Source organism: Chrysochloris asiatica, unplaced genomic scaffold (genome assembly GCF_000296735.1).
Source record: "Chrysochloris asiatica unplaced genomic scaffold, ChrAsi1.0 scaffold00010, whole genome shotgun sequence".
Taxonomy (NCBI): Eukaryota; Metazoa; Chordata; class Mammalia; order Afrosoricida; family Chrysochloridae; genus Chrysochloris; species Chrysochloris asiatica.
This window is the reverse complement of record NW_006408528.1, coordinates 33,900,076-33,917,691: the sequence shown is the minus strand read 5'-3', so window position 1 is coordinate 33,917,691 and position 17,616 is coordinate 33,900,076. Positions and strand designations below refer to the sequence as shown.

Here is a 17,616-nt window from a genome sequence, read left to right as displayed (position 1 = left end):
AATAACATTGTACATAATATTCGAGGACCCAAAGGCCTCTTGTTTTTGTGAGGTATCTTTCAATATTTATTATACTTGAAATTAAAACTGAGAAACTTTTCTAACACATGAATGAATACACATACATTCCATTAACTTTCCCAAGGCATGTCATCACACAGCATGTGATACCTTGGGAAAACTTCTGTACGCTAACAGTAAAATGAGATGTACAGCTTTTCTGTATGCCACACAACTTACAAGTGTATTCTGGTAATTGTTGAATTTCTGTTTTTCTTCAAGGAATCTCGTAGGCTATATCAATTTCATTATGTGAACTGGCCAGACCATGATGTTCCTTCATCATTTGATTCTATTCTTGACATGATAAGCTTGATGAGGAAATACCAAGAACATGAAGATGTGCCTATCTGTATTCATTGCAGGTACAAAATAATTTTTCAAATATTTAAATTTATTATCTTTCTCTGCATGTGATGTTATACAAATCTTGTTTCCGCAGTAGTATAATGCTAATAGTCTTGAAATCTCCTATACTTTCTAGTATACAAAGTTGAGACCTTGTAAATTGTTGTTAATCTCACCTGATTGAAAGAATATTTAATATTCCACTAAGACATAGGATCATCTATTTCAAAATGGTAATCATATGATGATAAGCTATTAAACAAACTCATTTTTACTCAACTAGTAGAGTATATGATGGTGGTGGTTATGTGCTATGGAGTCGTTCCAACTCATAGCGACCCTGCATAGGGTTTCCAAGTCTGTAAATCTTTACAGGAGCAGAAAGCATCATCTTTCTCCCGCAGAACAGCTGGTGGTTTCGGCCTGCTGACCCTGAGGTTAGCAGCTGATACGTAACCACTACACTACCAGAGCTCCTTAGTAGTAGCGTATATAGTCTCACCATATGTCCATCATACTTCATTGTCTAAAGCCAACATGTGGAGCTGTAGGATAAGCATGGGACCACTAACCACAAGGTCTGTGGTTCAAACCCATCAGCCACTCAGAAATCCTACCCAGGGTTGTTAACATGTCAGAACTGACTCAATGGCACACAGCAGCACTGTAGTAGCATTTTCTTTGTGTTAATTTAAAAAGTCACACAGGGAAAGTATTTTTATGTGAACATATTCTGAAGACCAAGCATTATTTTAGGAACAATTATTATTCTTTCCTAGGGAGATTGAAGCTTGTTTTAGAGCACAAAAATAAATTACTTTATTCAGAATGCCATCAGTTATAAAATACTATTATATACATTTAAAAAAACCTTTTAAATCACTGCTGATTATAAGTGAAATGTAATTTAAAATTGATGAAAACTTAATGTTTCATTCCTTGAGCAAACACTGAGCTTGCATTGCATTGAGGAACAGCATTCCCACATTTACATCCACCACATATCAAATCCTGAAATCATATCATTGACAGTTCCTAAGCTCTATATAGAAAAAGAAGTTAGTGTTTTAATAGATAATATAAACTATTGATACACATTTACCTTCAAAAAGTTTGTGGAAATTCAGAACTGAGTATAGATGCATCTTCTTTAAATTGCCCTATAGCAGTTTTTTATGTATTCAAATGTTGTTTCTGTTTCAGTTAGTCTTCACATAACTAGTCATTTTTACCTGTAGAAAAACCTGTAGGCCCTGACACTGATTTTGGAGTTGATTATATGAGATTATTAATTCTTGCAATTGTCAATTCGGTATTTCCAGAGGGAGACAAGAGAGAATTTTATACTTTATGTTATCTAAGATAAATCCATTTAAAATAACTAGCTGATCTTATTCTAATGGGTTAGATTATTCCTGTTATCTGTTCCATTTCTCCACCTTATAAACCATCTGTCCTGTTTGTAATGAAGAGCAAGGGAACCATTCCACTTGAGAAGAAGTCCTTCAGTTTTCTTCTCAGGCCAGGGAAATGAAGAGTACCTCTTCTGGTCATTGGACAGTGGGGGGTTTAGGGGTGCCAACCTACTTAATCAAAAAGCCTTGTATTCTGGAGCAATCCATAGTGCTGGAGAGACAGACTGCTCACAGGGAGATGATCAGCATCACATGGTGTTTTAAGCGAATGCTCACGACACTAGAGCTCACTACAATAGCAACAGGAAAACAGCCTGTGTATAAGTGGGCCCTCCAAGTTCAAACCCGTGTCAGTCATATGTAATTCCTGTATCTTTAAATATCGAATGTTTCTTCTCCTTACCTTATCATACACATCCTCTCTTCCAGGTGGCCTGTAGACTACTACCTATAGTTTTTATCAAGTAATTCATTATTGCTCTCTTTTGAAACATAAAAGAGTATTTAAACTTTAAAAAGGCTATTCTTAAGTATCCTCTAAAATTAAAAGCCATCCTAGAAACCCAAAGAGGAAATAAAGTTATTTTACCAGCAGTGTGCTAAACAAAGAAAAAGTATCATTGCTATTTTGACTTTAATTTTTTTAAAGTTAAATTTATATTATTAATTCAATTGGCAGGGATACTATAAAGAAAAATTGAATTGTTGTTAGGTACCATCTAGTTGGGTCTTCCTGGGTCTTCCTCATAGTGACCTATGTATAATAAAAGGAAACACTGCCTGGTCCTGGTCCTAGTCCTGTGCCAGCTTAGTCATTGCTGTGTCTGAGACCATTCTGGTAGCCAGTGTGTCAGTCCATCTTGAGGAAGGTTGTCCTCTTTTTCACAAAATTGAATTAGTTAAGAAAATATTAAATGTTGGTGGGGGGGGCCTCCATGGAGATGCAGATGACATCCCTCTTTCAGGTGGGTCTTCGGTGAATGCTGGCTCCCTCAGGCACGCTCGCTCCATATTCACATTACTTTTAAAGAGTAAATAAAATTTTTTCAGACTTACCACTTTTACTGGTTAATAAAAAGATAAATAGGGTTTGTGTTTGTTAGTGGAGATAGAACACTGAAGATGGCTTATCCAACTGATCTGATTATAATGCCTGTATTAGTGAGTGAAAAGGTTGCTTTTTAACTTATGGGTCACAAAAGTGATATACTGATAAAGATGTATTAATTATTAAACACAATTTTGTTAGTGGTTTACATTTTTTCTGCCACTAATAATAAACCATTAGTCATCTGGTTAAAAAGGAAAAAAAAAAACAGAAACTACATGTAAATTGTAGAATTAAATGATAAAGAAATTGCTTTGACTTCTTTACAAGTTAGTTGAAATTGATTCCTGTTCTATTCCTGTTGTCAGGCCAGTGAGCATAATTCATAAATCCATTCTATTAAGGAGTGTTCTATTTTAAAAAATAAAAAAAGCAATTTAGAAAAATATATACAAAAAGAAATTGAACTCACTTATAATTCCACTAGACATGACCATTGTTAAAATCTTTACATCCTTTAGGTTTCTGTGTGTGTGTGTATTATAAATTTTTTTAAAAAGACTGTTCCTCTATTTAGTATACCATGACATCTTCCTAGGTTATATAAATATTATTCTTTGATGCACTATGACTGCACCATACTGTATATTTTTCATCTCCATTCTTTGGCATTTAATGTATTATTCATCCCCAACTTGTCTATTTTCAACTGTTTTAAACAGTGTTTAAACTGTGACCACTGGAATCTTTGAGCACATCTCTAATTGTTTTATTAGTTTAGCTATCTTAGATCATAATTTCTAGATGAACTTTCTTATACTTTCAATCCATATTTTGAAATTTGTTATCCAGAAATGGTAACCGGTGCCAGTTAATGCGTCAACCAGCAATATGTGTTGTTGTTAAGTGCTGTCAAGTTGGTACCGAGTCATAATGACCCCGTATGTGGTTTTCAAAGAATGGCTTGTGAGTTTGAACTGCCAACCTTGTGGTTAGTAGTCCAGTGCTTATCTTACAGTACCATACCAGGACTCTCCAGCAGTATATGGGCGTACCTATTGCTCCATGCCTTCCAAATATTGTGTATTATCTTTTGGCTTGCTTTTTGCTAGGTTATTTGTATTTTGTAAAACTTGTATACTTTGAAAATTGTTTTATTGCAGACATTCATATAAATTATAAGAATTCCTTTGTATTGAAGATATTAACTTTTAGTCATATGTTACACAATATATTCTGTGGTTTTTCTACTTAACGTTTTGCCGTGCATAATTTTTACATTGGATATGTAGTCAGATGGGAGTCTCTTCACTTGTGGCTTCTGTCCATTGAAATACGCTTAGAACATCCTTCCCTTAGATAATAATACATAAATCTTTGCCTGATTTTTTAGTACTTTTACAGGCATGGTTTGTTTGTGTTTTTTAACTTTATAATTTTTAATCCAGCTGGACTTTTATTATGGATAAATGTGTAAAGTAAAGACCAAGTTGTTGTTTTTCATCAAAAACTTGATTTTCTGGTACTATTTACTGAGTGACTCAGGCTATCCTTTCTGATTAGAGAAGCCATTATGTATTATAAAGAGATTTAAATAAATAGATACACTAAAATATGTTTCTGAACTTTCCATTGTATTGCACTGGATTAATTGTCTATGTCTTTGCAATATTATATTGTTTTATATTTTATTATAAAAACTATATTTTATTTTGGCCTACTTATTCTAAAATTTTAGAAATGTTTGTTGTATAGACTTGGCAAATGTATAAACTGTTAAAAATAAATTTATGTTTATAATTTAGAACTTTAAAAACAGAATTCTAAGTTACATGTACCTTACTTTTAAGAGAAAATTTTGGGTTATATGTTTAGCAAACTACGAATACTTCCAAACATTTCCAGATATGCAATAAACAGCTGCTCTTTTTTTTTTTTTTCCTTCCCATGGTGATAACAGTATCTTTAATTGTTCACATAAATTTTCTCGTGTGTTTAAAATTTGTTACCTAGAAAATTAATTCCAGTTAATCTTACCTCCAGTACTCTATGGGGCTGCCTATAATGAGTCGTTCTGCTAATCTCGAGATCAGCAGTTGGAAATGACCAGCTGTTCCATGGAAGAAAGATGAAGTTTTCTGTGCCTGTAAAGATGTACAGCCTTAGCACACCACCACCACCACCACCATTTCCCCATAGCCTTCCCAATATTTTGTTAGCTTTTTGCTTGCTTGTTTGATTCGCAGTCTTAAAGTGCTTAAGTCTCTTCTGCTATTGAGAATCAGGTTTTGTTTTCTTTTCTGAATAAATATTTTAGCTCTGCTTTTTAATAAACCACCAGTGTTAGTTTCCTTTATGTCTTACAGCTTCTGTTAGTTCTTTGGCAGACAGTTTGTCAGTTGCCTTTGTTCTTCTGTTGAAATCACTGCTAGTATTTAAACCCATTTCTAGGACTTCCAGAATTCTCCATATTTACTATAACCTTTTGCAGATTGAATTAATGCCTTTTCTTCCTCCACAGTCATAATTAATATAGAATAAATGTCCTCTGTAAGATATGTTCTGTGTAAAATATTACTATTTAGATAAAATTTTCAAAGTGGTAAATTTAGATCTCTGGTTGTCCTGATCTTGACAAACATTAACCAGTATTCTTTTATTCCTTATTTTACGGAATTTCCCAGAGTCTTTTAATTGTTCATTCACTCTTAGAAATTCCTTAAAATATATAAATACTTAAAGATGTTTACTGTGCACATTTTATGTTGCATCTTATTTACTAAATAAGAGTTTTGCCAAATCTCTTAATTTTACTTCTGATTATTAACATGTCCATTTTCATGTATCGTATAGCTCTTTTATTGCAAAAATAAAATTATTTCTTCAAACTTTATAGTGCAGGTTGTGGAAGAACAGGTGCCATTTGTGCCATAGACTATACATGGAATTTACTAAAAGCTGGGGTAAGAATAATTTTTGTGTAGTCTATCCAAACAATTTATGACTTTTCAAGCTTAATTTACTGCATTATATTTCATTATATGTGTTAATTTTTTAGAAGTAGCTTTGCTATGTAAGAAATTAAGGTTGTAGTCCAGAAGTACAAATGATATATATTACCTTGATATGACTCGTTGCGTAGCAGGCCTAGGGTGTCAGATATTTTTTCGAGGTAAATGAATACCTGTATTAGGGTTGTAGACCTTTAATTGATTTTTTTTTTTTTTTAACTTCCAAATATAGAATTCTCATTGCCTTTCTTATTTATTCTAGCTATAACTGTATTCAGTTCAATAAATATTTATGTCAACTGAAGACATTTTAATTTAGTGATTAACAGTGCCACCCTGGAACTAAGCTAGCTATGTTAAAATTCTGGCTGTATCACTTAATAATTGTGTAACTTTAGTAAAATTGCTTAATTTCATTGGACTTCAATTTCTTCATCTAGACTCATAATAATAATAACTCCAGGGTAGTCATAAGAATTAAACAACTTAAATTAAAGTTCTCAATAATGTATGGCATGTAGTAAATGCTCATGTTGTTATCGTTGTTAAGTGCCGTTGAGTTGGTTCCTACTCATAGCAACCTTGTATACGGTTTCCAAGGAGCATCTGGTGAGTTTAAACCGCCGACCTTGTAGTTGAGCCCTTCTTACATACAGCACCGTGTTACCTTTGTTGTTATTATTTACTACTGCTACTATTATTTCCAAGAAATTGTGTTTGATACTCTGGAGAATATAAAGATAAGTAAGACGCAGTCCTGATTACATATGTGAAAAACACAAGTATTCTCACTCTGTAGCTTTGGTTAATATACTGATTATTAGGGAGGAATTTTTAATTCTTCATTGCTTGATTGTTAAGTGTATTTGTTAATCTTTGTCTTATATAAAATAGGATTAAATGTTTAAGGAGCCATGTCAGTCAGTGCAGTGGTTAAAGCACTCAGCTGCCAACCAAACAGTTGGCGGTTTAAACCCACCACCTCTGTGGGAGAACGATGTGACAGTCTGCGTCCATAAAGGTTTATAGCCTTGGAGCCCCTGTGCGGCAGTTCTGCTGTGTCCTATAAAGTCTCTATGAGTTTGGACTCAATCATGGCCATGGGTTTAGAATCAGTGTGTAGGTTCTTACTTGTTTTGCCTCCTTTCGTTCTTTTTCCCCTGCCATCTTTCTTTTTTTTGTTTTCCTTTTTTGTTAGAAACTGTTTGATTTTTATGTTTTCACTTAAAACTTTATGGGGCTAAATTTTAGCTTGATGACCTGTTTGGGGAGTTATTTTAAGTTTGATGTGGATAAAGTCTAGGTCAGCATTGGATTGAGAACCTCAAGGTCAATAGTTCAAGTGTACATATACAGGGTCACTATGAGTCAGTACCAACTCTCAAGGCATTTAACAACATCAGCAGTACTCAAATGGTGTCCTGGTGTGGCACTGTAGGATAAGCACTGGACTGCTAACCACAAGGTTGGTGGTTCAAACCTTCCAGCTGCTCCTTAGAAACACTATACAGGATGGTATGTGTCGGAACTGACTCGATGGCACTTAACAATAACAGCAATATTCAAATGAAAAATTTTAAGTAGTTAAAATGTAACTAGGATTCTACCACATTATAACATGAAAGTCAAAAATTACAAATAAGGATGAGAAAATGGCACTTAGATGAATGCCAGCAAACAAAGTGAATATCTGGTCACTTCTAAAGTTGTGTATTTTAAGCATAGCAGCCATTTGATTGAGTTTGACATATGTAATTATAATCTTAGACCTTAAGTTAAAACTAAATTAAAATCTCCTAGTGTTTTTAAAAGAAAATAAGTGTTCTGAACAATAAAACTTGGATTCGTTCTCAACTTTTCAATATTTATCACTCTTAAATGTTGCTGAGCACCTAATTCTCATAGTTTGACCTCAGAAATATCCCTGAAATCTGTTCCCATCCTACTACCAGTTTCTTCTCCAATGAGACCTGCATCTCCTCATGCACAAAGTTGTCTACGTAACAGATTGCTCATGTCAAAGTTGCCTGTTACAGTAGTTCCAGTCCCAAGTGGACAAAGAATTGTTTTAGCTTGTTTCACAGTTCATTTCCAGGAATGGAGCTGAGGGACCTGTATTTTTACCCAGTGCTCTTTAACTGATTCTTATCCTGGAGACCCGTATGGTTGCAGTCTGATTCCTGAGTATCCTTCTCTTCTCCTCTGAGTATCTTTTGCTCCTTTCTGACCTAGACTTTATCCACATCACATTTAAAATAACTCCTCGAACAGGTCATCTGTTTAATCTGTCTTGTCTATCTATATATAGGAGCCCTGGTGGCATAGTGGGTTAAGCATTGAGTCTAGTAATCACAAAGCCAGTGGTTCAAAACCACTAGCCCACCCCAAGGGATAAAGATGAGGCTTTCTGCTCCCAGCAAGATTTATAGCCTTGGAAACCCTAAGGAGCAGTTCTACTCTGCTGTGTTAGGGTCTCTTCAGAGTTATACTAGTTTTCTTTATTCTCACTGCACTGATCTCATTCTTGGGTAGATCTATTTTGGGTGCTGAATAAATATGTTTGTAGTTATCCAGCAGGTATATAAATAAGGTGTACAAGTGCATGAAAAGATGTAGGCTATTTTATGTTATCTGCACACTTGACCAAAGTTTGTTAAATTTCTTTGTTTTAGAAAATACCAGAGGAATTTAATGTATTTAATTTAATACAAGAAATGAGAACACAAAGGCATTCTGCAGTACAAACAAAGGTATAGTTGTTTCCGTTTCTAAAATACATTTTTATAAATGTTGTCTTTTTAAAATATCTTTTATCATTTCATCTCCCTAATAGGAGCAATATGAGCTTGTTCATAGAGCTATAGCCCAACTATTTGAAAAACAGCTACAACTATATGAAATTCATGGAGTCCAGAAAATTGCTGATGGAGTGGTAGGTGTTCTTGGCTTACTAACTTTTACCATAATAGAATATAGGTATGTGTCACTTAACATCCACAATACATTCTGTGAAGTAGGATAGGATGTTATGCAATTTGGATGTTTTATGAACACCAAATTGTTATAAATAGGCAATCCCCATATAATTTGTTGTTGTTAAGTGCCATCGAGTCGGTTACGTAGCAATACTGTGAGGAGTGGTTGGTGAGCTTGAACCATTGACCTTATGGCTCTAACCAATTTTGCAATCCAGCACATTAACCCACAGCACCACACCAGGACTCCATATAATTCGTAGCGCCTTGAAACCTTATGGCCATCTGCTAGACAAATCCAGAGAGCTGTAATCCACTGGATACCAGAGGCTGGCCTTGCCAGGTGTGCAACTGTGTTGGTAGCCAGATTGGGATTTGCTGAAAAGCGGAGAGGTGGCCCGAGTGACCAGGTGTGCAGGTACCAGAGCATAGACGGCAGTGGCAGCCCTGACTACAGCTTCCCAGAGTTGAGAGACTGCCGATACCCCAGCACTGCTGGTGTTGCCAGTGGCCATAAACCCAATCCCATAGAGTCAGTTATGACTTGTTGTTGTTGTTGTTGTTGTTGTGTGCCGTGGAGTCGGTTCCAACTCATAGCGACCCTGCACAGGGTTTCTGAGGCTGTTCATCTTTACGGGAGCAGAACGCCTCACCTTTCTCCTGCGGAGCAGCTGGTAGTTTCAAACGGCTGACCTTGCGGTTCACAGCCCAATTCGTAACCACTACGCTACAGCCTGTAAATTTTTACTGAAGCATACAGCCTCATCTTTCTCCCATGAATTGGAACCCATCTATGGTTAGCAGTCCCATGCTTATCCTTCAGTGCCACCTGGGCTCCACCCTGCCTTGGGACTAAAAGGAGGCTGGGAAAGCAGAGGCAACCTTGTGAGGATTGAGATGTGCCCTGGAGCTCATTGACTCTGAGGGTTTGGGAGCTTTAAAACTATTGTTAAGTGCCGTCAAGTTGTTATTTCCAACTAAGAGTGAGGGACTGACCCTGTATAGGGTTTCCAAGAAGTGGCTGGTGGGATTGAATCACCAACCTTGTGGTTTGGAGTCCAGTGCTTATCCTTTAGCACCACACCAGGAATCTTTAAACCCATTGTTATTGTTAAGTGCCGTTGAGTTGGTTCGGAGTCATAGGGGTTCTAGATAGGGTTTCCGATGAACAACTGGTGAGTTTGAACTTCCAGTGTTGCAGTGGTCCTGGTCCACTCCATTATCCCACAGAGTCACATCAGGACTCCTTAGAACCTTTAGGAGAGAAATAAAAAACAGAAGGAGAACTGTTTATGGGACCGGACCTTGGATGTACGGATACGTGATCGTACATTGCCTGATCATAATTAAGCGACACTTACGACTTGATGGCACTTAACAACAACCTGTTGTTAGTTTTTAATTGTCATCCTGTGTTGTGCTTGATATGAGAATTTCCATAAACAATTATTATTATTTAAACTGGCTTTTACTAACTTTCTCTGCTTCTTCATCTCTTTTTTATGATGGATGTTTATATGATTCCATACAAGTTAAACAATCTAAATTTAAAAAATGATTTTAAAAGTGAACCTTGTGCCAGAAATCATATAATTTTTATTATTTCTATTATATAAATTATTATTTTTTAAAATAACTTTTGTTCTCTCTCTTCTTCCCTTCCACCACTGCCTGAGTTGTTTCTACAAGATTCTATTTTGTTCTTTGTCATGATAATAAGAAGTTTACAGTAATTTGTATTGTTGTTGCTGTTAACTGCTGTCGTTTCAGTTCCGACCCATAGCAACCCCATACAGGGTTTCCTAGGAGCAGCTGGTGGGCTTGAACCGCTGACCTTGTGGTTCAAACTGACTTTGCAGTCCTGTGCATTAACCCACAGCGCCACACTAGAACTCCTTATTTGTGTACATAGTTTTAAATTAAGCATATGATTATATGGCCAAAATTAAGCCCCTTTGTGTCATGTTGTAACTCAATGTCATTTTCATTTTCTGGCTAAAAGATCCTACTGGATATTTAAATTTTGGGCCTAATGAAAATACTGTCTTTTGATGGATCATATTTCTGTGCCTACCTTCTGACCATTTCTTTTTCGAGTATATTTTCTCCTTCTGTATAATCACTTTGTTACTAAAGGTAGAAGTTCTTTATGTCTTTACTACTATCCTACAATAGCAGTCACATAAGTTTAGTTACAATAACTAAAGTAGGGTGAGGAAAAGTGTGGCAAAGGTGTAATTTCTGTTTTCCTTTTCCCCTTTATAGACAGTTTTGTTATTTCCATTTGTTTGAAATTTCTTTCCCAAATGAGAGATTTGTTACCGAATGCTGATCTCAATGCTTTACAATGATGTATCATAGGTCATTGTGATTGTAGGAACTAGGTAGAGCCTTTAAAAAAAAAAAAATCAAGGTGGTTTTTTTTTTTCCCCTTTGAAAGAAAAAGCTCCCTTTATTTCATTGTTAAGTAGTTAAGTTTCTCACTAATAGATTATATAAAGCCTGCTGAGCACTGCACAGTTTATACAGCCTTGGGTCAGACTGGGCATTGCCGTCCCTCAGTTCCTAGTCCACATTGATTTTCACATACAGCTTCAAGTTTTGAAACACAGGGGACAATGCACAAACAGACCTTATACATTACCACCTTTTTTCCCCTTTAGATTATTAAAACCTATGCTGAATTTAGCTAATGTTTTATAACAAAGAATAGAATGTTTATATATTATCTTGCATAATTTTACCTGAACTGAAACTTGTTTAATATTTCAAAAAGCTGAATAGGCTATACATTTTTTTTTTATATTTCCATTTCATTCCATAAACCTAAAATTGATCTCAAAGTTAAGATTTTTGTATTTTAGAAATCAAAGATATTTTAGACTACTGTTTACTTACAATATAGAAATGAAAATTGCTTTCTTTTAATGCAGTAGCCGTAGTTATCTATTTAAAAGTCTTTAAATTGTATTCAAATAATCTCCAGAAAATGGTTTCTCTAAATGTTGCATGCTCTCATTTCAGTTTTCCCATTATCTGGCTTTTTTTTAGGGTTTATTCCATAAATTTAAATGCCTGAAATTCACACTAGGCTTATAATTTTTTCATAGAGTATTTCTGTCTAAATGTCAAAGGTTTACAGATGACTAAAGTATACAGGAGGGAAAATTCATACATTGTGTGAGATGAGCTGGCACTCAATACTCACTAGTAGATAAGTGGTTATTTCCAACTACTCTCTTATACAATGTTTTGTACTTGGGGATTATGGTGATTGTGAGCCATAGAGTCAGTTCCAACTCAGATGACCCTGTCTAGGGTTTCCAAGACTATAAATATTTGCAGGATAATAACTAGGCACACTAAATGGGTCTTAGTATTATTAATCTTACGGATTTCTATTTGCAGGTTTTATATTGTTTCAAGTTTTTTTATTTATTTTGTCTTGTCTGTTCTTGCTTTCCTCTGTCTTTCTTCCTGTCAGTCCATTAGCAGTACTTAAATGTTATTCTTTTGTGTTCATTCTCAGGTAGTTCCATTACCTTTTCTTCCTTAGAAACATTTTATGACTCTGCATCTTGATCATTTGTTTGAAACATTCTTTCTTGTTTCTTTGTGTGAACTAAAATCTTCTTTTACCTCTGAGACATTGTGATCTAGTTGTATTTGTGTGTGTGGGGGGGCGGTTAAGTTGTATTTGTGTTTAATTGATGATTGTGTGTTGGCGCCTTCTTAGACTCCCACCAGCTGTCTCCTGGTAGTGTGTGTGGTCAGAGAATGGAAACCTGTACACTATTTTCCATTCTCCATTTGTACAGCTCAGTTTGTTGTTGTTGTTGTAAGTTGCCATGGAGTCAGAACTGACTCGTAGCAACCCCATGCACAGCAGAACGAAACAGTGTCTGATCCTGGGCCAACCCCACCACCGCTGCCACACTTGACGCCATCAATGATGCCATCTGGCTGATCATCTCATTGGGGGTCTTCCTCTTTTTCTCTGACCCTCCATCTTACCCAGCATGACATCTTTCTCCAGCGACTGTTCCCTCCTGACAATATGTCCAAAGTATGAGAGACGAAGCTTAGCCATCTTGGCCTCCAAGGAGCACTCTGGTTGCACTTCTTCCAAAAACAGATCTATTGGTTCTTTTGGCAGTCCATGGCACTTTCAGTATTCTCCTCCAACACCACAACTCAAAGGCATCAATTCTTCTACGATTTTCCTTATTCACTGTCCAGCTTTCGCATCCATATGAGGTTATTGAAAATACCATGGCTTGGGTCAGGCGCATCTTAGTCCTCAAGCTGACATCTGTGCTCTTCAATACTTCAAAAAGTTCCTGTGCAGCAGATTTGCCCAATGCAAATCTCAGCAGTTATTTAATCCACTTCTCTAGTCTGTCCTTTGAAGCGCACGGTTCCGGGATTATTTTCTGTGTCTGTTGCATATGGTGTCCTGTTTCTTTATTGTACAAGGGTTGTATAACGAGAATGCCTGCCTAGTCCTCCATCTTAATGGAAGGCTCTTCTGCTGCCACCATCTATTTAACAGTCTGCAGCATGAGGATGATACCTTACTAAAAGTGAAGACAATTTGAAGCACTTACTGAATAATCAAAGACTAGAGTCTTCATTGTGGATTATACCTCAACATTAAACAGAAATACTCACGACTATAAGTTGACCAATTATTATAAACCATTATTATAAACCAAGGAAACGGCAACGTTGTCAAGGATTTCATTTTACTTGGATCTACAATCAACTCCCATGGAAACTGCAATCAAGAACTATGTATTGTATTGGGTAGATATGCTGAAAAAGACCTCTTTAAAGAGTTAAAAAGCAAAATGTCACTTTGAGGCCTATGGTGCACCTGACCCACATCGTGATTTTTTTCATATGCCTCATGTATGTGAAAGCTAGACAGTGAAAAAGGAAGACCAGAAAAAAAAGAAGAAGAGAAGAAGAAGAAATTGATACATTTGAATTGTGATGCTGGCTATACGATGCACTGTTAAAGAACAACAGAATCGGTCTTGAAGAAGTACAGCCAGAGTGCTCCCGAGAAGCAAGGATGGTGATACTACTTCTTTTTTACTTTGAACACATCATTAGGAGAGACTAGTTGTTAGAAAAGGACACCATGTGTGATGAAGTGGAGGGTCAGTGGAAAAGAAAAGAAATCTTCCACCACATGGATTGGCACGTGGCAGCAACCATGGGGTCAAACTTGGCAATGTTTTGGAGGATCTGATGATTAGCAAGATCAGTGATGTTTTTTATGCATAAGGTTGCCATAAGTCAGAAACAACTGGATGACAACTAGCAACATGACTTGATTCTTTTACTTTTTATGTTTAGTGATCTTACTAGACTATATATTTCTTAAAGTTAAGTACCATGTCCTTTACATTTTTTTTTCTTCTGTCTTGTACTGATTTAGTTTAGTGTATTTTACATGGAAGTCTGCAATGCTTTATCAACAATTCAGAAATCTAGAATGTTGTGAAAACCTAAGGTTAATATATTTCATCAATTTGGCACTATGTTAATTTGGCAGCAAAACCTGCCCCAATATGACACAAGACTGTTTTTACATTGTAGTTTTGTTTTTCTTTTTAAGCTGCACTTTGTAAGAAAGAACGCAATTTAATAGAACAGTTTCATATGTTGTTGTTAAGTGTTGTGGAGTCAGAATTTCTGAGGAGTGGCTACTGAATTTGAACCGCTAGCCTTGTGGTTCAAACTGACCTTGCAGTCCAACACATTATCCTTCACCCATAATAATTTTATTTAAGCTATTTAATGGGACTCTTTATTGATATTGATACACAAATATTAATGAGTGTTTTATGGGAATGTAATGTGCAACAATGGGAAGCACTCTGTACAGGCTCTGTATGATAAGCACTGGATTGCAAACTACAAGGCCGACAGTTCAAGCCTACCAGCTGCTCTGCAGGAGAAAGATGAGGCTTTCTGCTCTCTTAAAGATGTACACCCTTAAAGATTGCTATGAGTCGGAACTGATGACACTGAACAACAACAGCAGTGTGTAACTAATGAAAACCACTAGTACTTGAACCATTTGTATGCCAGAGGTATATCTACATGGTACAAACAGTCTAAATTCTAGTGGTCTCTGAGGATGTAAAGCTAAGCTAACCAAATACTATATTTTGCCTGAATAGTACCAGTTTATAAGGAGCTTTGGTAGCGTAATGGTTACGAATCGGGCTACAAACTGCAAGGTCAGCAGTTCGAAACTACCAGCTGTTCCACTGGAGAAAGATGAGGCATTCTGCTCCTGTAAAGATTTACAGCCTCAGAAACCATGTACAAGGTCGCTATGAGTCGGAATCAACTCCACAGCACATAACAACAACAACAACAAGTACCAGTTTATAGTTGCTTGTCTAGTTCTAATACTAGTGTGTCACATACCCCCACCTTTTTTTTCTTTTTTGTTTTTCCTGCTAAAGAGCCCTGATTTTCACAATAACTTATACGGTCCCCCTAGTTATATAAAATACTGTGCAATAAATGTCTCCATTATGGTGATGCTGTTGTTACATGCTGTCCAGTCAGTTCTGACTCTTAGTGACCCTCTATAGGGTTTCCAAGGAGTGGCTGGTGGGTTTGAACTGCCAACCTTGTGATTCAAACTGACTTTGTGGTCCAGTGCATTATCCTGTAGCACCACACCAGGACTTCATTGTGGTGGTGGTGGTGGTGGTGATGTGCCATGGTAGGTGACTTAATTAAAAGGTAAAAGTTTCCAGTCTCATCATATATAACGCTATCCTTCTAGTATTGAGTTTGTGTGTTCACTAAATTGATTCCTATTCGTAGTGACCCTGTGGGATAGAGTTTGTAAAGTGTCCCTGTGTCAGTTCCAACTCATAGCAACCCTAGATAGGATTTTTAAAGAGCAGCTGTTGGATTTGAATAGCCAGCCTTGCAGTTCATACCTACATTGCACACACCAGGACTCCATAGGATAGAATTGAACTGCCTACATATTTTCCTAGACATCTATGGGAGCATATTACCTGTTTGTTAAGTGCCGTCAAATCGGCTCCGACTCACAGTGTCAGTCACAGGGTGTCTAAGGAGTAGATGCTGGGTTTGAACCGCCAATTTTGCGGTTAGCATTCCATTGCTTATTCTACAATGCCACACCAATAAGCTGTTGTTCTAGCTGGAATCTAGTAATAAAATATGTACATCTCTTCTGATTCTATATCAGAAGACAGGGCTCTTTAGAACTGGCCAGGAAGTTAAAATCATTATTTGGAGATACCGTTGGAAGAAAGATGATGCTTTCTGCTCCCATAAAGATTTACAGCCTCGGAAATCCTGTACAGGGTTGCTATGAGTCGGAACTGACACCACAGCACATAACCACCACTGAAGAGGAGTCCTGGTGTGGCGCTGTGGGTTAATAATGCCAGACTACAAAGCTATTTGAACTGCAAGGAAAGTGGTTCAAGCTCACCAGCTGCTTCTTGGAAACCCTATACAAGTACCCTATAGGTCGGAACCGACTTGGTGGCACTGTGGGTAAATGCGCTAGACTGCAAGATCAATTTGAACTGCAAGGTAGGCGGTTCAAGCTTAGCAGATTGAAATCCTTTACCAGGGTCACTGTGGGTCAGAACCGACTCAACAGCACTTACCAACAACTGCAACATGTAAAAAGAACACTGGCAAGTAACAATTATAAAGACCAAAAAAAAAAAAAAGACTGCTACCATGGATTTTGTAAGGAAGTGCGTCTGATTGAAAAGGTGCACTTGTAATTTGTAGTTTCCTTGAATTGATCCCAACATATGCAGAAATGGCTATTTTTCTAAAATTATTTGAGATGTTGGCCATGGTAAAAACTAGTCCTGTCTTCTGGCCCAGAACTTGTATAACCTCATTAGGTGTATACTAATGAGGCATTTCCTGAGACTAAAGTTAATTCAAGGCAGCATTTTACATCATCATTTCATAGCTCTTGTATCACAATCCTAAATGCAACCTAAGACTATTTGAGCTCAGTTACGATGACCCACTGGAGCGTCCGTGTCAGTGGTGCCAATAGTCTTTGTGACCAGTAAGACTCAAGAATATTCCTGATGGGATCTCCCTGCCTTCAAGTCCATTTGGTTAGTTATATAGGGACATAGGAATAAGACAGTGGACATGGTGACAGAGGGAGGGTGGGGCAAAGAAATGAATGATAAAAATGAGTCCTGAGGCCTGTTGAGAATGACTGGGAAGTAGTTGGGGGTCACAATAAGGTTGGGAGACGTGATGGATACTAGCCTGGTTTTGTTGGCTTTTTCTCTCTTTACTGTACGTTAGGTTAAAAGTAATTCTGTCTCATTAGAGATTGGTCCTTTAGGCTAAAATATAAAGCCATGGCATGAAAGATCCATTTTGTTTCTTGGCAAAATTGGCATTGTTTTAAAAATCTAAAAGCTTAGAAACAATTTATTTAGAACATGAGGAAAGAAAATTCGCTTTCTCCTAACTTTAATGAAGCGTTGTTGTTTTTTTTTTCCTTTACAGAATGAAATTAACACTGAAAATATAGTCAGTTCCCTGGATCCCGAAAAGCAAGACTCTCCTCCTCCAAAACCACCAAGGACCCGCAGGTATCATGGGTCATGTTTTTTGTTTTTTTTTAAAGATACTTTTCTTTTGTGCAGTACTTATTTAAAGGGACAATTTTTAAAAATATTTCTGTTATTTTTATAACTTTTATT

At 36.6% G+C, this 17,616-nt stretch overlaps 1 protein-coding gene across 2 annotated transcripts in view; it reads left to right on the top strand.

The window, feature by feature from the left end:
- The window catches only part of PTPN12 (protein tyrosine phosphatase, non-receptor type 12), a 112,065-nt gene that overhangs the window by 81,679 nt on the left and 12,770 nt on the right, over window positions 1-17,616 (top strand). For both annotated transcript variants that reach the window (XM_006834359.1, XM_006834360.1), the window contains 5 exons: window positions 283-425; window positions 5,768-5,834; window positions 8,555-8,632; window positions 8,716-8,814; window positions 17,420-17,505. In XM_006834359.1, coding sequence (XP_006834422.1) covers window positions 283-425; window positions 5,768-5,834; window positions 8,555-8,632; window positions 8,716-8,814; window positions 17,420-17,505 — 473 coding nt within the window. The remainder of the gene's footprint in view (window positions 1-282; window positions 426-5,767; window positions 5,835-8,554; window positions 8,633-8,715; window positions 8,815-17,419; window positions 17,506-17,616) is intronic.